We start from the raw sequence: 21,704 nt of genomic DNA, 5'->3' as shown, positions 1-21,704 counted from the left end.
AGCTCTCCTGAATTATTAGGACCCCAGAGGAGCTCAGCTACTTTGGATCCATCCCCTCCCCATCCTTAAAGCTGTCAGCCAGATGCTGACTGTGGAACCCATTCATCCGTTTGCAGCGAGGGAGAAGGCACAGACAGTACTACCGTTTGCTGTTTGGGTGTAGAGGGGTAGAGGGTAGAACCACCTGTTAACTCAGAGGCTGGCTCGTGTGTAAGTGAGAAGGGCCCCGAGCCCCACTCCATTCTTTCCTTGAAGCCCCCTTTTCTGGCTGCAAAGCTACTTTTGTAATGTTCTCTGCCTCTACCCACCTGGTCCCAATAGAGAAAACACACCTTTGAAAGGAAAACAGGTAAAACCAAGCATCGAACCTAGGTTTGGGAAACACTCGGAGCAAGTGTGAGTTTGTCTACACCCTCGACCATGAAACAAAAATGAGAAATCAAAAGAAGAGAGTTGTTTTCAGAACTCCGAATGCAAGCATTTGTGTACATAGAGGAGAAAACCAGCGCTTCGGTGGAAAGGTGGAATGGGGTGGGTCATTGCAGTCCTGGACATGGAGCCTCAGAAGCAAAATCTCTATCATTTCACTGCCCAGGTCACATTCCCATTTCTCTGCCACAGCAAGACCCTCTAAATCACCCTCCACAGTGCCTCTGACCTATTCTTGAAAATTTGCTTTAAATCAAGCTTTAGCTCTGTGTATGTGTCATATACCGTGTGGAGGACGCAAAATAGAAATTTTCTCTGGTGAATGTACATGTTGCTGGGGAAACCATATTTGACAAATGGTTTCCTAAAGAGCTAGCATTTGTGAGAACCCGTGTCTGTGCCCAGCACTGTGTGAAACATATAACATACTTTATCTCATTTTATCATCGCAAGAGTTCCCACAAAATAGGTATTACTATCTTCACTTAATACACAAGAAGAGTAAGGCCGAGGGAGATTAAGTGATACGCCCAAGGGCCTGGTCTAGTAGGTGGCAGAGCTTGGACTGCAGCCCAGGACTGTATCTCCAGATCCAGCGATTGATGTTCAGCCAGGACACCCCAGAGCTGGCACAATACTATATGCCTGTCTGGTTGGCTATGACCTGTCCCAGTTGTTAAATATTCCCAGTGTCACCTCTGTCCAGATCCAAACTCCATCCACTTTACTACTATGCCATTGCCCCTTAAAATAAATCTGAAAACCAAATAATTTTGTTCCCTTTGGGGAAATTTTCCCCCAGTAATGTGACAGCCACTTCCCGAGCCCACCTCTCAAAGGAATGACCAGCAAGGTGTGTGGGTTTCCTAAGGTTGCCGTAATAAAGCACTGCAAACTGTGCCTTAAAATGCTAGCAGTCTGTTGTCACGGTTCTGGAGGCTAGGAGTCCAAGGTCAAGGTATGGGGAGGGTTGGTTCCTTCTGCGAGCTATGTCGGGGGGAGAGGGGGTGAGTCTGTTCCATGCCTCTCTCCTAGCTTCTGGTGGCCTGGGATTCCTTGGCTTGTAGATGGCCACCTTTGACCTGTGTCTTTTCACATCATCTTTCCTATGTGTGTCTGTCTCTGTGTCCCAATTTCTCCTTTTTTATAAAGACACCAGCTGTATTGAATTTAGGGCCCATCCTAGTGACCTCATGTTGACTTCATGACCTCTGCAAAGACCCTTTCTCCAAATAGGATCAAATTCTAAGATACTGAGGATGAGGACGTCAACATCTCTTTTGGGAAGGACACAGTTCAACCCATAAAGTGAGGCAACCTCCTTCTCCTCACTCCCGGTCCCAGTCTGGTCTTTCCTTCCCTCCCATCCCGCCCATGCTTCCCTTCTGGGCAGCTGGTAAGGGCCAACTATAGCCAATCAGTTGTAAGAAGAAAACCAACGGCTGCATGAACTTGTTCTTCCCCCTTTATCCAGCTTCCTTTCATCTCATGCCAGCGAGTGGCACTTTGCCCAGGCAGTCACTATGCCTTGCATGTAGCAGGAAAAACAAAAACAGGACAGGCATCAGAGCCAGTAGAACCTGACATGTTTTAGCCTGAGGTCTCAGTGTGGTTGCTTTGGGGAACATCCAACATAGGATTTCCACTGTCCCGAGCGCATGACTGTGCAGTGGGGTTCTTTCAGTTGCCGATTCTCTTAACTTTTTCCCACCACAGACCCCTTTGCGGAGCTAAGAAAGGCTGCCAGCTCATTTTATAAAACCATACATACCCTAACCACCCAAGGTTGACCATGGAAGAGGGAATCTCCATGTGCAAGGATGATTGGACATTGACAGCCCACTTCTTGTCCCCCAAATTTACCACCACTTCTGTCACCACTGTTGGCTTGGGGAAGGCTTTTCTCCTCTAATACTTCTTCCCCGCCATGACTAGAAGCTTGTCTGAATCCTCCATGGCTTAGCTGTAGCATTTATTTAAACACGTCAGAAGACCCAGAGACCAGAAGGTTAATAACATTTCTCTCAAAAGGGCTTCCTTTTTCTTCCCATCTTCTCATGTCCACTGTGGACATGTCTCCCCCCTTCATACCCCTTCTGCCACCGAATGACTGCATCTTTGAATCCAAAGATATACCCAGAGTCGAGGCCACAGATGGGAACAAGCTCCCTCTCCATCCATCATGAGACCTGCCTTCCCGAGTTCTCAGCCTCCTCTGCTGAAACTGACTGACAGAGGCAGAGCTTACTCCCTTAAGGGAAGATCTTGCCCCAGAGCCTGGCCTTGGGAAGACCGCATAACCCAATCTCTATGCAAAAAAAAAAAAAAAAAAGGCTCCATGTAGATGGAAAGTTGTCTTACAGAAGCCCTTTTGATCACTGCCCTACAAGTTCTGAGTGTCATCCCCAACAGAAAATGCCTCACTAATAAGTAGTAGGGAGAACAGAGTTCCTTTTGAAGAGGAACCAGTGAAACAGTGTCGTCCTTCTATTAAGTGGACAACATTTGTATTCACAGGCTGTTAGACTGAAATGGAGAGTAGAGGTTATTCAGCCAAGTGAGGGTCCCTCCTCTTACAGAGAGGAAACTGAGGCCCAGTAAGGGAAAGTGATTTTCATACTGTTGGCTAGTGGCAAAGGTGGGACTAGAATCTAGCTCTCTGATTTCCAGCCTAGTACTCTTTAAAATATTGATCCATTCCATATAGCAGAGCACATAGACTGTCATATTATAAACCTTAATTCAAATACAGACCAGGTTACAACAACGTGGAAGAATTTCTGAATCATCAGTGAATCCAAAATGGCAGTCTAAGCCCTCCTGGATGAAGGGCTCTAAGCACATGAATATAACAGCAGAGGGAAAATATTTCAGAGGTTCCCTAATGCTAGTCAGTTCTGTCTCCTAGATGCCTCTTAAACTGATCCTTCTCCCCTGTCTTTCTGCCTCCACTTGAATCAACCTAGTCAAACCATTTCATCATCCCAGCGTGACTAAGAATAAAGTCCCAGATCCTCAACAGGGACCAGAAGGGTCTAGGTGTCCGGGTTTCCTCTTGCTTTTCCAGCTTCCCTCCTTTTAACCCTATCCTTCAGGCTCTCTGCTCCAGCCAGGCATAGTTCCTCAAAACTCCTCAAATAAGTCAATCTCCCCCTTCCACCTCTCTCGATCTCTTTCTCTGTTGCTTCTGCCTAGAAGGCGTTTCCTCCTTTCCACCTAGATCACTGGTTCTCAAACAGGGAGGATTTTACCTCCCCCCCCCCCCCCCCCCCCCAGGATATTTTGCAATATCTGGAGACGTATTTTTGGTTGTCACAACTGGCATCTAGTGGGTAGAAGTCAGGGATGTTGCTAAACATCATACAATGCACGGGGCATCCCTCTATGACAAAAAGTTATCCAGCCTAAAATGTTTATAGTGCTAAGGTTGAGAAACACTCAGTCTTCAGAGCCCCGCTTAAATACCACTTCTTCCATGAAGCCCTCCCATGATACTTTATATTGGTTGAGGGCCCCTCCCCCTCAGTGTGCTCCCTCTCTTCCCTTCTTCTCAGTCTTGGCATTTGGGAGTACTCAAGATAATGGAACGTCTGCCTTCCCCACCAGCCCATTAGTTCCAGGATGGAATGGAGTGTTTGGTTCACCACTGATCCTGTGCCCTGAACAGTGCCCAGTGAAGTTAGGCATTGCTTTTTGCCTTGTTGACCCTGGAACACAGAGAAAGGTAGTTTACACAGGCGATGTGGCTTTTACCGGGGGTTACATGGGTTTTGGAAGGCTTCAAACACAGACCCACAGAGACCCATGGTCAAGAGCACAGTCTGGAGATCCTGGCAGAAGTGGGTGGATATCATAATTCTACCACCTCCTAGTTGAGTGACTTTGAGCAGGTGACTTAATTTCTCTGAAATGGGTTTCATCGTCTAAAAAAGAAGCATCTAAATAGAACCTGTTTCACAGTTACCGTGAAGATGAAAAGACATAGTGTATGTAAGGCACCGAGCACCACCTCTGACCCAGGGCAAGGGATTAACCACGGAGAGGAAGCAAGGGCACTGGGATGATGCGATGCGATCACAGCCCACAGGCCCTGGGTAGTGGGCATAGGGATGCGGAAGGAACATCTTGAGACTGCTGGTCAACCTCTCCTTCTGAACTTTCCCCACTCTAAGGATGTGCCTACAAACATCCCATCTTGCCTCTCCCTTGGGCTTGTTATGTGAACCCCAAATAGCTCCCCACCCAAACTACAGGGGTGCCTAAAAAATCACCTATAGGTAGGGCTGCGGGTAGCTTTCCAGACTATCTCTTACCCCCTCCACCCCAGACCCCTCTTAAGAGCTCTGGCTGGCACCCCAGGTTTCGTGCCTGGGTTCCACCCTGGCCCAGCCTTTAGGACGGCAGCCCATTTGGACCCAAGCTGACTCTAGATTTCTCTGTCTTCCGGGGCTCCACCTGTGGTGCCAGCAGGGGCCCCCACACCCTGTAACCTGCCTGGCCTCACCACCCATGGGGTCTGAAACCTGGTCCACGGCCAAGTATCACGGTTCCCATTGGATCTGGAGCCACCGGGGAATTTGAAACATTTTCAATGAAGGATGCCCAGAATTTGATGGCTATCCTTCCTTCTCCCCTGGGGGGAGGAGGATCTGTTTCCATTTCCAGGCCTTCTTGCTTCCTTTCCTCACCACCCCACTCTCATTTTAGGCATTCAAAAGCTGTTTTTAAAGGAGACAAGGGCCCATTTCCTACACTGCTCAGGTCAGCCAACAGAAGTGTCTGTCTGAAGATGGACAGGAAGTGGCTTGCCCTGCCTGGGCAGAGAGGACACCAGATGAGGCATGTGGGAGCCCAGACAGGAAATCCTTTAGCTCTGGGAGCAGGTGTTGGAGCCAAGCCCCACACAGGTAACCAGTGAGGTCCATGCACAGGAACCTCTTGACAGAAAGCCCTCCCTGTCCGCAGAAATGTGTGAGCACCAGAGCGGGCTCCAACAGCTTGGGGGGGTGGGGAGGGGTCCCCACAGCTGAGGGAGGAGAGGAGAAGGTGGCATCAGCTCAGCTGGATGGACACCCGGCTGCCAGCACATGGTTTTCTGTGACCACAGCCACCCACGCCCAAGGGGGTAGCAGCCCCTCACTTCAGTCTCCCTGTTTGGCTTTCTGCCCTGGGGCCTGTGAAACCTGATGGGTCAGTTTCTAGATCTGGGCTGATTCTCTTCCACTTCCTGGTTCTCACACCTTCAACTTCAGAGACTGTGTGGTTCACCTCCCCCTCAGCCGGCCAAGAAGGATGTGGGTGGGTATTCCTTCCCCCACAAAATGTCCAGTGAAAGATCTGATCTCCTAATCAGCAATTCTTACCCCTGGGGAGTTATTTAAAGGATCAAAACAGCTGAAGTTAGACCTCTGAAGATTTAAATCAGTGACTCGCCTCTATCCCGGAGACAGAGCGGTTCCTCCCATGCGGGAGGAATCTGAGCACAAGGAGCAGCCATCAGCCTCCTCCCCCACCACCCAGTCTGGTCTTGACGGGAAGAGCACTTTTGCCTCCTACATCTCTCTCTCTCTCTCTTTTTTTAAAGATTTTATTTATTTGAGAGAGAGAGAGGGAGCATGAGCAGGGGGAGTGGGAGAGGGAGAAGCAGGCTTCCCGCGGAGCAGGGAGCCCGATGCGGGGCTCGATCCCAGGACCCCGGGATCATGACCTGAGCTGAAGGCAGACGCTTAACGACTGAGCCACCCAGGTACCATTGCCTCCTATGTCTCTTTTTATTCACTTGGAAGAAGCAGAGAGGTGCCTTTCCCTGCCCCTCCCCCTCCCCCTTTCTGGTAATCCCTCCAACGTGTATAACACAATCTTCACTCAGTGCCTACTAAACATTTGCGTGATCGCATGGAGGGGGAGACAGCCCAGCAGGGCGGGGAGTTGGGTGAGGCGGGGGGCCACTGGGCACACAAGGAAAGGGGGCATCACTCTCCAGGGTCTCGCAAGCTTCCTGGCCCTGGCTCTCGCAAGCTTCCTGGCCCTGGCTCTGGCCCTGCAGCGGAGGCTGGTGAGAGGAATCTTCAAGGAGTGATCTTCACTCAGAGACGGCTGATAGAAAATAGGAAGGGGCCCCACCACAGACACCTGCCAGCCCCAGCTTCCTCTTGCCTGGGACACGGGGCCTCACAGGTCCTGAGGTGTGCTCTCTACGGGCTGGGCACTGGCCCATCAGAAGACCCCTATTCCCAGGAAATGCAAAGACAAACTTGCATGAATGAGAACTTGAAGGAAAGTCAGAGGCAGTTGTCACTGCAGGGGTGTAAGCTTGAAAAGAATGATAATAATATTAAATGACACTTGGGGTAACTTACTCTGTGCCAAGCCCTGTGTTAAATACTTTATGGCCATTATCTTATGAAATCCCCTCAACAACTCATTAAAGAACTTGGGCACTGGAGCCAGGCAGCTTTGATTTAAATCCCAGCCTTGGAAGGCCTGGATGGCTCAGTTGGTTAGGCGTATGCCTTCGGCTCAGGTCATGACCGATCCCCATATAGGGCTCCCTGCTTAGCAGGGAGCCTGTTTCTCCCTCTGCCTGTCCCCCCTGCTTGTGCGCGCTCTCTCTCTCTGACAAATAAATAATCTTTTAAAAATAAATAAATAAATAAATCCCAGCCTTGCCTCTGTCATGTTGTGTGCCGTTGGTAAATGAGCTAATCTTTCTGGGCCTCAGTTTCCTCATCTGTAAAATGGGAATAAGAGTAGGACCTACATCATGGTATTCTGAGGATTATGTCAGGGAATACAAGTAAAGCAATGCCACGAGCATCCCGCACCAGGTGAGCACTTGACAAGAATTAGCCACAGTTAGCTTTGTTAGCGCCCCTTGTAGCTTATTCCTAGGGCTGCCACAACGCGAGTCTCATAAACTGGTGGCTTGAACAATAGAAATTTATTGTCTCATAGTTCTGCAAAGTAGGAGTCCAAGATGGAGGTGTTGGCAGATTTGGTTCCTTCGGAGGGCTGTGAGGGAGAATCTGTTCCATGCTTCTGTTTTACCTTGTGGGGGCCTCCGGCGTTCCTTGGCTTATAGATGGCCATCTTTTTCCTGTGTTTCTTCACATCGTCTCACCTCTGTGTGCTTCTGTCTCTGTGTCCAAACTTCCTGTTTGTGTTTGTCCGTTTGGGCTGCTATACCAAGAGATGGCTCAGACAACACAATTAATTTCTCACAGTTCTGAAGGCTGGGAAGTCCACGGTCAAGGTAGTAGATTCAGTGTCTGGTGAGAGTCTGCTTCCTGGTTCATAGACAGCTGTCTTCTTGCCATGTCCTCATGGCAGAAGGGGAAGGGAGCTCGCTAAGGTCTCTCTTGTAAGAGCACTAATCCCAATCATGAGGGTTCAGCCCTCATGACCTAGTCACCTCCCACAGACCCCACCTCCAAATACCATCACACTGGGGATTGGTTTTCAACACATGAATTTTTTGGAAAACAAACATTCAGCCTATAGTGGCATTTTTTTTAATTAAAAAAATTTTTTTAATTTATTCATTTGAGAAAGGGAGAGCAAGCAAGCAAGAGCAATGGGGAGGGGCAGAGGGAGAGGGAGAAGCAGACTCCCCGCTGAGCAGAGAGCCCGACGCGGGACTCGATCCCAGGACCCTGAGATCATGACCTGAGCCAAAGGCAGAGGCTTAACTGACGGAGCCACCCAGGCGTCCCTATGGTGTGTGTTTTTATAAAGACACCAGGCATATTGTATTAGGACCCATTCCAACGACCTTACTTTACCTTGATTACCTTTTTTGTAAAGATCCTATTTCCAAATAAGGTCACATTCTGATGTACTAGGAGTTAGGACTCCAACATATCTTTTTGGAGGGGACACAATTCAAGGCCAAGTAACTTACTCAAGGTCACACAGCTTGTTGGTGATGAAAGTGGGTCCTAGAACCCTAGATTATTTGATGACAAATCCCATGGCAATACACCCCAGCATAAAACCCCAACACAATTCCACCTTTTCTGGGCAGGGAGAAAGAACCAAAGAGAGACATTCAGAGTCTGCTGTGTTAGAGCCTTTTCCCTTCTCTCTCCCTTCCTCCCTAGCCTGCCTGCTCCAGGCTGAACTGGTGAACTACGAGCGAGTCAAGGAGTATTGCCTCAAAGTCCTGAAGAAGGAAGGAGAGAACTTCAAGGCCCTTTACCGGTCTGGTGTGGCCTTCTACCACCTTGGAGACTATGACAAAGCCCTCTACTACCTGAAAGAAGCAAGGACCCGACAACCAACAGGTAAGTTGGCAATTGCTGTTTTCTTACCGTCAGTCCCCTCTGGCAGCTCCGGAGGCCTCCCCGTCATGACGCACAGCTGTCCTGGCTGGCGGGGCCAGGTGTGGGGCAGGACCTGAAATGAGGAGCATGAACAGTCCATGCATTTGCCTGGGGTCTGCATTCCAGGGAGCTGGGGCACCTCTTTTCAAATAGAATATGGAATTCTTTGGGGTTTTTTTCCAATCCAGAAGCCAGCTCTCTCCGCTTACTCAATAAATACATATTGAATTCTGAGTTATGTGCCATGGTTTGTGCTGGGTGCCAGGGATGGAGATAAGAAGATGGAATCCCTACTTGTGAGGACCTCACACTCCAGTTGGCGAGACAGAATATGAATGGATACTCTTGGTGCTGAACTCAGCATCTTCCAGGAAGCATGCTCTGACTGAAGCATTCTCTGGTCAGCTCCCATTTCTTAGAGCCTGCATTACCTAGACCGTTCGCTCAAACTCATATCCACCAGCTCAGCCACTCATTCATTCCACAGACATTTACTGAGCAGGTCAGGAGCTATTCTAGATGCTGGGTAGATAGCAGTGAATAAAAGGAAGCTGCTACCTTCCAGGAGTTTATGTTACAACAGAGGAGGAGGGACAGTAAACAAATGGACAGATAGATAATGTAATATTTAGTCATGCTAAGTGCCAGGAAGAAAATAAAGCAGAGTAAAAGAATCAGGAGTAAAGGGGGTGCTGTTTTACACCAGGTGGTCAGGAAGAGCCTGTAACATTTAAACACGAATTTGACTTGGTGTTACCATGGTTGTTCACATAGCTGATTTTTTAAAAAATGCAGTTCTCCATCCAAGAAGGATTTAAGAACTTCAGGATCAGTTTGCAAATATCCAAATGTATACTTTTTTCTAGATTCTTAAAGAATGCCCATATCCCTTATCTTTATTTTTATGTGTCACCGGTTCTTTTTCTGCATATAAATTGTGTTCTATACTCTAGGCAACTTGAGGACTAAGAACTGGACCCATTTAACAGAATTTTCTTGAACACCTCCTATATGCCAGCACTGCTAGATGCTACCCCTGGCATTTCTGAGTGTTAGCATTCATATGACATCCCAGGCAGGCTGCTCACTAATTTAATGCCTTAGAATGGGGGGGAAATGCCCCCATTTCTGGGGAGGTGGGTACCTGACCTTATGTAAAGGACAAAAGTAAGACAATGAAGCAAAGTCATTTTAAACTCTTTAGTTTAAAAAATTTACCTTCAATGAATATTTATTGCTCACTGGATGAAGCACGTTCAGACTTCTCTATTTTGGTCCTCACAGCAGTTGTATGAAGAAGGTACTATGCTCCCCAGGGGAGGCAGGCTGCCAAGTCGGATGCACCACTTAACCACGGGGCTCCCAGGGCATCTTCATCTCTCCAGGGGCTCGGTTCTCCCCTTTGTCACAGCGAGGATGAGGAGCCGTACTTGGCATGATTGTAATGATGTGAAATAGATGATGAAGGTAACAAGCGTGGCACAAAGTAGGATTCTGTGTAGACCCGACAGTTCCCTGCCCCCCCCCCCCGCCAGGTGCTCCCTAAGGTGTGTTTCCCTCCTCACAGACACCAACGTGATTCGGTACATCCAGCTGACGGAGATGAAGCTCAGCAGATGCTCCCAGAGAGAGAAGGAAGCCATGTAACAGCTGCTGCCGCCCCAGAGCCAGGACTCCCAGGCAGCCCCCCGTGAAGCGCCCCTCCTGGGTTTTGTTCCCTTCTCCCCACCTCCTCCGGCTGCCCCTCAGCAACCTGTCTGCTCCCAGTGTGAAAAGAAGGAGACATGCAGGTTTGGAACCTGGCGGGTTGCCTGCCATGGAGACACCCCTTCTCTAGCAGGCCAGCTACTGAGAGGGACCTGACTTCTTCGGGGACAGCCAGAGAGGACTCTTACAGGGCCGAGAGTGCTGTCGCAGCTTTGACTTTGGCCCGTGCTTCTGACAGAGGCGGAGCCTGCTGGGTGTACCAGCCCAACGGCAGCAAGCACGGAGCCCATGGGCCGGACCCCTCCACACTTTGCCGACAGACCCAAGCATCTCAAGGCAACCGTGACAACTCCAGGGAGGAGAGAAATACCAGACGCCTCGGGTGAAGCCAGCAGACCATGAATTTGTACACTGGATTCCTCGCCCCCAGTCACCTCAGCCCCTGCCTCCCTCCCTCCACTTGTGGTCTGGGCCTGGCTTTCTTTTCTCCCCCTCGGGGATCTGAGACTGCCAGGATGCACATGCCATGGAAGCCCACTCTCCGTGCCCTCTGGTGACCACACATACCATTCTCCCCTACTCCCACCCAGCAGGCAGCTGCGACAGCAGGGCGGCAGGGTGAGGTGGGCCAAGGCTGAGCACTGAGCGCCGAGGTGATGGAGGGGAGGGGCGATGACATCCTAGGGGAAGGAGCATTGTATAGCCTGCGGGATCGAACTGTGGACTAAGTAAGTGTAAATAAAAATAAATTAACAGGCAGCAGTTCCTGTCATTTCTGTTGGAAGCAGCCCATTCCCTCCCTCAACTCTGAGTCAGAGCTACGTACGGCTTCCCCCAAAGCAAGGGGCCATTTGTCTGGTGGTAAACAATGTTGGCTGCCGCCTTTGTGCAGTAGAGTGGGCTGGTGCTATGGAGCCTGCCCAGGGACTTGGCTTTGTGGGAATGTGTACAGCCTCCTTTTGATGAAATTATCTGGACTCAATATCTAGCACATAGAATGTGTTCAACAAATATTTGTTGAATGAATAAATTATGACTGCAGACTGGCTCTCCTGCCTTAAATTAATTTTAGCCCAGCCTAGTCTCCTGATATCTATGCTCTTTACGCTCTGCCATGTTGCTCTAGTCAAATAAGAAACATTTACTGAGGGCTTATTGTTTGCCTATCATTGTGCAATAGACCGTGGGACAGAGGATGTAGACCCAGTCTTTAAGGAGATGGAAGAGTTAAGAAATACTCATATGAGATTATCACCAATGACACCTTTAATTTATATGATGCTTTAAATTTTTCAAAGCACTTTCATGTATTTTTTGTGTGATTAGTGAGACAATACTGTACAAATTAAAATATATACAGATGCAATAATGTTAATAGTGAGCATTTATGAAATGCACTATCCTCAGACGGTTACATGTATAATCTCATTTCTTTCTTGCAATTACCCTATGAGATACTATTCGCATTAGGTGGATGAGGAAACTTAAAATCCAGAAACATTAACTATCCCAAGGTTATATGGCCTTAAGTGACATAGCTAGGATCTGAACCAGGTCTGTCTGACTCCAGAGCTCTAGCTCCTAACTAACCTATTGTTCGTTACTGCTCTACATAGTATATTGAGTGGTTACCACCATTAGGGAGCAGGACGGTGCATATTCAGTTGAAAAGCCTTGACTATGGCCATGATGGTACATGGGCTGCCTCTGTATTTAGTCCAAGGTTAAAAAAGGTCCCTAACACCAGACTCCCTAGTGATCGGGGCAGTGACAGGCCAGAAAAGACAGCCGAGACCTAGCAGTTATTTCTGTGTATTATTCATTCTACTTTCTGATGTCAGCACATATCCAAACCCACCTAGCCTTCCCCCAGCATTGGGGAAGGTTCACAATTATAGGTAGAGATTGAAAGGAAACACAAAGTTAATTATGGGTTCTTTGTGTAATCAGAGGCTCCACCACTGCAGGATCCAATCACTGCTGAGGGGCCCAGAAGCCAGCAGTCCAGGTTATATTCACATAGCTCCTGAAAGGCTTCCAACGGGGGCTTCAAGAAGGTGCTAGAAATACCCAGGGGCCCTCAGTTGCTTGCCTATAATAGCTCACTTCCAGAGAAGAGGAAAAGGAAAATGCTGTTATAGCTGCCACATTCTCCCCCAACCCCTACCAGATCCTTCCCTCTGCCCTCTTCTTCCAGAATGGCTTCACATGTCCCTGACTCAGAACCGTCCTGCATCATACACAGCATAAGCAGATATGCAAAACTCCCCCGTTCCCAAGCCTCCAGCCCAGAAAGCTTGCGAGTTGGCAAATTGCTTGTCGGGATCTGAAGGATGAGGATGAGGTTAGAGCTCAGAACTGCAGAACCAGTTCAAACCACCAGGGTCTTCCTTTGGTCTTCATGCAGGACTCAGACCTACTATACCCAAACCGAGCAGGAGAGAGGTCTTGCCTCAACAAGTAAGTTGGGGCAGAGCTGTACAGATAGGGATAAGATTGTCGCCACCCTTCTAAAGAGAAAGGTGGAAAACCAGAACTAGGAGAGGACAACCTTGGGCACAGGCCATCTGCCTGTCTGGTGGTTCGCATACACTTGCTTACTGGAATCCATTCACTGTGACCCAAAGTTAAGTGATCCCAAAGTAAAAAATTGCCTGGGGGTGTTGTTCGATGTTTGGGGTGGAGGGATTGAACTTGCTGTGCATTTGTCCAACAGAGACTTCAGAAAGCTGTTAAGCAAAATCAGGTCTATTCACCTTAGCAGACCTTCAGCTTCCTGTTCCCCATCCCTCCCCAAAACAGGGACTGTGATTTAATGACACGCTTTGTTTGCAGATGTCACTGCTGAACTAGACCTGGAGCACTAATCCTGGATCTGACCTGCTTTGTCATCTCCTGCTTGGACTTTTGTAATAGACTCTTTGTGGAAAAAAATTATACTTTTCTTGTTATTGTTATGAAAGCCTCACATGTGTATTGTAGATATTTTAGCAGGGGAAAAAAAGACAAACTCCAGCCCACCATCCTACCACCCTAGACAAACATTGCTATCCTTTTGGACTTATCTTTCAGTTCTTTTTGGTATAAATGTACACATGCACATGATGGTTTTTTTTTTAAACAAAAACTGGATTACACTGTGTATATTCTTTAGTAACTTACTTTTCAAAATGTGTATTTATATTTTAGAATATGTAATACACATACAGATACAAAATTCAAAAAGGACACAAAGTTCTATAGTTAAGAAGTAAATCTCCTTCCCACCCTATCTGTCAGCATCTAGTTTCCCTCTGATTACTTGTACTGTATATCCTTCTAGAAACATTTATGCATTTTCAAATATATGTGTATATATTCTTTTGTCACAAATGGTAGCATATCAGACACACTTTTTTGCACCTTGTGCTACTTCCCTTACTATATTATGAACGAAACATTTTTTGTGTGTCTCTCAAACTTTTTCAACAACATCCTCATTATGCGGATGGACTCTCACTTGGTAGCCCATCTCCTTATAGTGATTATTTCATTTGTTCCCATTCTCTATTGTAAATAATGTTGCAGCAGACATTCTTGTAGCTAAATTTTGCACACATTTATGGCTATTTCCTTGGGATAAAATCCAAGAAGGAAATTGTTTAGCCATCCTTTAAGAATTTTGATACATGTTGCCAACTGCCCTCAGAAAGTTTGTACTAAACTTCACACTCTCCTATTTGCAGGCTTGAGAGTGCCCTGTTCCCTGCAACCTCACTAAGAGTGGGTATGGTCATTTACCAAATCTTTACCAGTCCAGTAGGAAAATAATAGTATGTCAATGTTATTTGAACTCACACTTCTTTGATTATTAGTGAATAACATCTTCAAATGCCCATTGACCATTTGTACTTGTTTCTTTGTGATTTTTCTATTTATTTGATATTGGTATGTTTATCTTTATTCTCAATGTGTAATTTTATTAAGAATGTTATTTTTGTCAAGAAACATTGCAAATATGCTTTCCAAGTGCTTTGCTTTCAAATTTTGTTTATGGTGCTTTTTGACACATATAAATTCTTAATTCTGCAATTAATTTGGATCTCTGTTGCCAGCTCCTTGTACCTATGGTCCACCCTCTTGTTGCTGTCAGAGCTCCCCTTCTAAAACACAATCTGATTCTGTCACTCCACAGCTTAAACATCTTCAGTGGCTCCTCACCCCTTTTAGGATAAAGGCCAAACTCAGCATAACACACAAGGTCCTCCATGTAATTTCTCCCACGGACTCTTCCAGGCTCCCCTCCTGGTCCTCTTCCAAAGGTACCCTACATCTCACCATTGCACAGCTCCTTGTGATTCCCCAAACCCATTTCTCTGGGTCTCTGAGCCTTTCCATGTGGTTCCGTCTGCCTAGTTGGCCATGCCTCACCCCTCCAACCCCCTCTTTTCCTTGTTAACTCCTATAGGACTCAACCGAGGCATCACTGCTCCAAAGCTTTCCTTGACCCCATGGTCTGTACTCCTATAGCAACATGAGCCTCCCTCTGTGTAGCATTTGCTACAAGGAATTGGAACTTCCTATTTATGTTTGTCTCGCCCACTACCTGGCTGATCCTTGAGGCAGGCACTGGGGTTTATTCATTCTTTGCAGCCAGAATGTTGAGCACAGTGCTTGGCACACAGTAAGTGCTCGATAAACACCAAGCCCTGAATCTGGAATGAATGAATAATGGATTCAGTGGCCAGTGTTAATTTGGGAAAACGCAGGGCTGGACTGAATCTATGCTTCTGAGAACCAAGAAACCACAGGAGACACGTACTCCAGTGTTGTGCTTTCCAGAACATCAGAATCACTTGAAGTAGCTTTTTAAAAATACATAATCTCAGCCTCTGCCTTAGACCCATTGATTCAGGCTCCCAGGGCTAATACTCAAGATACTATAGTTTTTTAAATGTCCTAGTGTTTCCCATGACCAGCCAGGTGAAGGAGCGCGGTGAGGTAGACCAGCAGACAAATCAGAGCTCCCAGCTCCACCATTTCTAACCATGTGATCTCTAAGAGTGGACAGATGGAGCTTTGTTTGAATACCAGCTTTGACATCCACTAGCTGTGTGACCTTGGGGCTGTTGCTTGACTCCTGATCCTCATTTTCCTCCTCTGTATATGAGGATAATTTTATATTCCTTAATTGGCTATTGGGAGGATTAAGAAATAACTTGTCCTCCTAGCTCAGGGCCTTGCACAGAGTAAGCGTGGAATAAACATTCATTTCCTTCCCCCAACCTCCTGAGCCCCCGGTTCCTCAGTTATGGTATGGCTAATACCTTTACGTTCACCTTCCATTTTCCCACCCTGCACTGTAGAAGGAAGGAACTTCCAATAAGCCCTCGGATTACTCTCTCATCAAACAGGGTAAGGACTTGGTTGGGGGGATGGGGCAGAGGAAGCCACATACTCTCTCACATGCCCTCTCCCAACATGTCAGAGACTCCACAACAATCAGTTGGGATAATTCTGCTGGTTGGCAGAACCAAGGGTCTTTTAGTCACATCCAAAGTTCAACCCAGTTTTCTTCCTGTGGTAGGCACACAGAGGCCAGGGGCTTCTGCGCTGCAAGAGGAAGGTGACCACCAGGAAAGAGAGTAATCATTGCCTGTTTCCTCCCAATGCTCTGGGATCCTACTCACATGCCTCAGGGCAGGAAAGACAAAACTGGCCGTAAGGCAGAAATAGCTGATTTGCAGTTGCTCTGAAGAAGGTGCCCCTGTGTCCTGCTCCCAATACGTACTTGCCCTCTCCGCCCAGCCCAGGGCGGGCCACACAGACAGGGAAAATATATTCAGCCCATCAGGCATGACAGAGTTCAAATTACCAAGTCAGCATGAAAAGTCCCACTCTAAATGGACTGAAATTGGATTCTATTAAAAACCACACTCAGTGAGGCCCTTGGCTATTAATATTTGCGAAGACATGGAGGAGGGGAAGGAGGCAGAGGTCCCTGCAAAAGCCTGGGGATCTCAGCTGTTCAATTGAATTGCTTGTCTGGAAGCAAGCCTACCGTTGAAAGCCAGTTTGCCCTGTTTTCAGCATCTCACTGCATATTAGGGCTGGGAGGAATCTCAAAGCTCACTAGTTTAACCTTTCATCTTACAGCTGAGGGATCAAGTCCAGAGAAGATGAGTATTCAAGGTCACACAGCTCATCAGTAACAAAGCTAGAACTGGAAATAGGTCAGTTTTCTGACAACAAATATAATATTCTGTCTACTGGGCCAAAATACACAGCACCTATCTTAAAAAAAGAAAGTAATGCTGTAAAATTATTCTCTTCTAGAGAAAGAAGGAACATAGTGCACATTCATTCATTCATTCCCTCACTCAGTATTTTTTATTCCACTAACTTCATTATAAGTGTTTCAAAGGTCAACAAAGTATTTTCCCTGCTTGAGAAGCTTAGAGTCTGTAAAGAAGAAAGAAAAATAAACAGGCAACTTCAAATCTGTGTAATAAATATTACAAAATGCCAAGGGCATACATGCAAGAGGCATCTATACCAACCCTGGAGGATCAGTGAAGATTTTCCTGAGGGGGGTACCAGCTGGTGGAGCAGAATAGGTGAGAGATGAGTGAACTTCAAGGTCAATGGCAAGGCTCTACTGTTCCTTTTCTTGGATAAAATCTGAAAGGAGATGAGCTAGTTATCATGAGCTATCTTTTCTTACCCTTTTCCTGGTTTTTCAAGCCTGGGCTCAGACAACGTCACTTTTACCACCTGTGTAGGCCCAAGGGCTGAGAAGTCACAGAAGACGTTATAGGTTATATCTGATTAAATGCCCTCTGTGTAGAACGGGGATGAATGACTACACATGGTATCTCTGATTGCAGTCGGAAGCTCTTCAAGACTTGTGACTTCCATAATAAGCAAAAATCCTACACCATGTTTCACAAATGTAACTCCAGAGGCATAGTGGCCTGAGCACCCTGGGTATATTCCATTGTTTTGTGTGATCTCAGCCTTTTTATTCTAGAACAGCAGTGTCTATCCAAAATAAAATGTGAGCCACCTATGTAATTCTAAATTTTCTAGCAGCCACATTTAAAAAAGTAAAAGGAGGCAGAAAAATTACTTTTAATAATATATTCTAAACAAAAATAAAGTTAAGAAAATAACCAGAAAGAATAAAATACTCAGGAATAAATTTAGCAAAAGAAGTACAAAGCTTAAACTCTGAAGACCACAAAACATGGTTGAAAGAAATTAAAGAAGATTTAACTAAATGGAAAGATAGCTCATGTTCTGAATTGGAAGATCTGACATTGTTAAGATGTTAACCTCCCAAACTGATCTATAGATTCAACACAATCTTTATCAATATCCCAACTGAGCTCTTTGCAGAAATTTACAAACTAATCTTAAACTGTATATGGATATGCAAGGGACCCAGAATAGCCAAAGCAATCTTTAAAAAGAAGAGCAAAGTTGGAGGACCCTCAATTCCCAATTACAAAAGCTTACTACAAAGCTATAGTAATCAAGACCGTGTGGTGTTAGCATAAAGATAGACGATAGATCAATGGAATAGAAATGATAGGTCGGAAATAAGCCCTCACCTTTATGGCAGATTGCTAGGATATTTCAATGGAGAGAAGAGTCTTTTCAACGAATGGTGCTGAGACAACGGGATAGCCACATGCCAAAGAATGGAGTTGGACCACTACAGTATATTACATACACAAAATAATTTTACTCAAATGGATTAAAGACCTAAATGCAAGAGCTAAAACTTTAAAACTCTTAGAAGAGAACATCTTTCTGATCTTGGGTTAGGTGATGTTTTCTTGGACGTGAAATCAAAAGCACAAGCACAATTTTTTATTTTTAAAAGACAAAATAGATAAAATGAACTTTTTATCTATTAAAATTAAAAACTTTGGTGCTTCAGAGGACATCATCAAGCAAAATGACAACCCACAGTATGGGACAGAATCTCCCACCTTTTGCAATCATTTTTCTGATAAGATATTTGTATCTAGACTATATACAGACCTGTTTGTTGGTCTTCCTGGCTAAGCGCAAGGCCAGTGGAGGTCATGTCAGAAGTGTCTCCGAGGAGGGAAGTAGACACGGGGGTGGAATAGTAGTGGTTGCACATGGCAACGGCAAGGTTGTGCAGGTGCAGCGTGGCTCCCACCCACTGGAAGAGCGAGTCTGTCAGCTGCATGGCATGGAAGTGGACGAGCTGCTCCCACAGCCTTGCACTGAAGTTCTGCAAGATGTCCCCGCCCACAGCGGCCCGCAGCCCCTCCATCGCCGGCCCGGCCAGACCCAAGCAAGCCTAGAATCCACCTTCTTATATTGGGCTAGAACCTGTTTTCCAGTAGTTTCCATCCATGACCTGCCTTTGGCCCTCTTCAGAGCCAGCCAGGTCTTCTCTTCAACATGACCTTCCCCCATCTGGACTCTCTTTAAAGTCTTCTTATTTTCTGGCCTCTATGTTCCAGTTCCTTCAACTATTCTTTCCTCACAGGTTTTCCAGCACTAGCCCTTGTTTTTCAGTCTATTCGTGTTCCTCTTAAGATGTGACACCCAGAAGCATACCAGCCAGCACAGAAAACAGGGAGCCCTCGTTGTCTCTCTCCACCTGGACTGCAAAGGTGCCTAGCTTTTTTATCAGTTCACTTCACAGCTGGTTGTGGTATATATGTGGCCCCATCTTCTATTTATATGACTGATTTTAAAATTTGTATTATTGAGTTATAATTCTGTACTATAAAATGCACAGATCTCAAGTGTCAGTTGATACATCCTAAAAACGAATACACTCCTGCAACCAACACAACAATCATAATATAGAACATTGCCTTGGGGCGCCTGGGTGGCTCAGTTGTTAAGCGTCTGCCTTCGGCTCAGGTCGTGGTCCCAGGGTCCTGGGATCGAGCCCCGCATCGGGCTCCCTGCTCAGCGGGAAGCCTGCTTCTCCCTCTCCCAGTCCCCCTGCTTGTGTTCCCTCTCTCGCTGTGTCTCTCTCTGTCAAATAAATAAAATCTTTAAAAAAAAAAAAAAAAAAAGAACATTGCCTTCACCCTAGAAAGTTCTCTCATGCCCTGTTCCCATCAGTCTCCTTCCTGAAGCCCTGGAGGTAACCGCTATTCTGATACTAGCCCCACAGATAAGTTTTGCAAACACAAAACTTGTTTTTGAAATTCATATAAATGGAATAATATAGTATTGTAACATTGTATTTTTATCTTCATGCACAGTTTTATTCCTACTCAATTTAACCACATTGATTTCAGTCTGTCCTTTACAGCTTGTGGTGAGTTTTTCATGTAGATTCCATCACCCATATCTGCTAATTTCCCCAACTTCATGCCATCTACAGATATGAAAACAATTCCTTCTGTCCTTAATCCAGCATAAAACAAGAACAAAGATGGAGAGTGCCACAGTACTCAACTAGAAACCTCCCTTCAATTTTCAAGCTTAGGAGATGGACCATGTTGTGGAAACACTGGTCAAAAGGAGGCATGGGGAGATGATCCATGTCAGTGGAGAGGACTGGGTTCTGCTTGGAATGCATTCATTGAAAGAGGCAGGTGGGGCACCTGGGCAGCTCAGTCAGTTAAGTGTCTGCCTTCAGTTCAGGTCATGATCTCAGGGTCTTAGGATCGAGGCCCACATCAGGCTCCTTGCTCAGCGGGCTACCTGCTTCTCCCTCTCACTCTCCCTCTGTGCTCTCCCTATCTGTGTCTCAAATAAATAAATAAAATCTTATAAAAAAAAAAAAGAGGGAGGTGACGACAGGACACTCTAGTGGCACATGTGCTGGGAGGGGGCAGAGCTGCCGAGGAAGGTCTGAGGTCATGTGCATAGCTGGGAGCACTGAGGTGGAGGGAGGAAAAGAGTTTCCAGGGAGGAGATCCAGGGCCAGGCCAGTCACCTGGAGTTAGAGGGCCATGAAGTTTTCCATGGTCGCCTCAGTGGTCCTGAGCTAATGTCATTGGTAGGTCTATTTTTATGTTTTGTTTTGTTTGTTTGGGTAAGTCCTAAGTGGAGTCTGACAGCTTACAAGGAAAATTTTTTCTTAGATTTAGAATCTGCTGCAACTGTTAAAATTGCAGGGAGCTCTTCATCTCTCCTCTCACTCCCTCACCTCGAAAGCAGTGAGTGAGGCTTTGGGTCCAGGCTGAGTGTAGGCTGATTGCTGGGGCTGGTGCTGGGGGAAGGATGTTGGAATGTGGTGGTTCTTCTAATCTTTCAGCCAGGGGATGACTCTGCCACAATAAAGTTCACCTTACCAAAATGCTGCTTGCATTTTTACTTTTTGATTACTTTGGATTCGGCATGAGAGGGCTCCTGTTTCTTTGACACACACACATGGGCTTGGCAATGCAGATAAGCACAGACCTGTGACTGAGGAGGCCTGACCCTCACTGGATCTGCCTTCACTGGCTGCGGGGCCCTGAGCCTGCGGTGGGCCTCCGCTACCTCATCCTCGTCTATAAATGGGTGAAGGCAGGTCAGAAATCCGTCTGGGTCTCAGAATCACCCAGCCAGCATTTAAAAAAATACAGATGGTGGGATGGCCTGGGTGGCTCAGTCATTAAGCGTCTGCCTTCAGCTCAGGTCATGATCCCAGGGTCCTGGGATCGAGCCCAGTGTCGGGCTCCCTGCACAGCGGGAAGCCTGCATCTCCCTCTCCCACTCCCCCTGCTTGTGTTCCCTCTCTCGCTGTGTCTCTCTCTGTCAAATAAATAAAATCTTTAAAAATAATAAAAATACAGATGGTGGGGTTCTGGAAATTGTATTTTTTTAAAAGCTAAAATTCTGTTACTGGTTCAGAGACTGATATTTGGGAATCACTGAATTGTGTTAATATGCTATAAATATGTGGTAGGATATCTTCGCTGACCCAAACAGAATTGGCCCTTTCTGATCCATGTGCTTATTTCATGTATTTGCTTGAATTAATAAGCATGTTAATCAAAGATAAGAAAGGTTTTTTTTTTTTTTTTTTTTTTGTAGAGAAGCTTGAGAGAACATCGAGGGGTAGAATAAAGACGCTGGGGTGTCTGACCATCAGGCATGGTAGAAATTTCTATGATAAGGGACTGAAGAAATTAAAAAGGGTTTGCCAGTGTTGCTGTTTGTCACACAGCTCAGTGTAAGGAAGGTACCGACCCCTCACTGCCAGTGGACTGGACTGTGTAAAGTCTGAGGCAACCTAGGGCTCTCCGGTACCATCAGAACTGACCCTGAGCTTGT

The 21,704-nt window shown here is 46.4% G+C and overlaps 1 protein-coding gene across 1 annotated transcript in view; it reads left to right on the top strand.

Moving 5' to 3' along the window:
* The window catches only part of TTC9 (tetratricopeptide repeat domain 9), a 33,464-nt gene extending 18,938 nt beyond the window's left edge, over positions 1-14,526 (top strand). The window contains exons 2-3 of the mRNA XM_021679754.2: positions 8,529-8,711; positions 10,318-14,526. Coding sequence (XP_021535429.1) covers positions 8,529-8,711; positions 10,318-10,397 — 263 coding nt within the window. The 3' untranslated portion in view covers positions 10,398-14,526. The remainder of the gene's footprint in view (positions 1-8,528; positions 8,712-10,317) is intronic.
* Positions 14,527-21,704: the final 7,178 nt, after the last annotated feature.

This window comes from Neomonachus schauinslandi, chromosome 9 (assembly GCF_002201575.2).
Source record: "Neomonachus schauinslandi chromosome 9, ASM220157v2, whole genome shotgun sequence".
Classification (NCBI taxonomy): Eukaryota; Metazoa; Chordata; class Mammalia; order Carnivora; family Phocidae; genus Neomonachus; species Neomonachus schauinslandi.
This window is presented reverse-complemented; position numbering and strand designations above follow the sequence as displayed.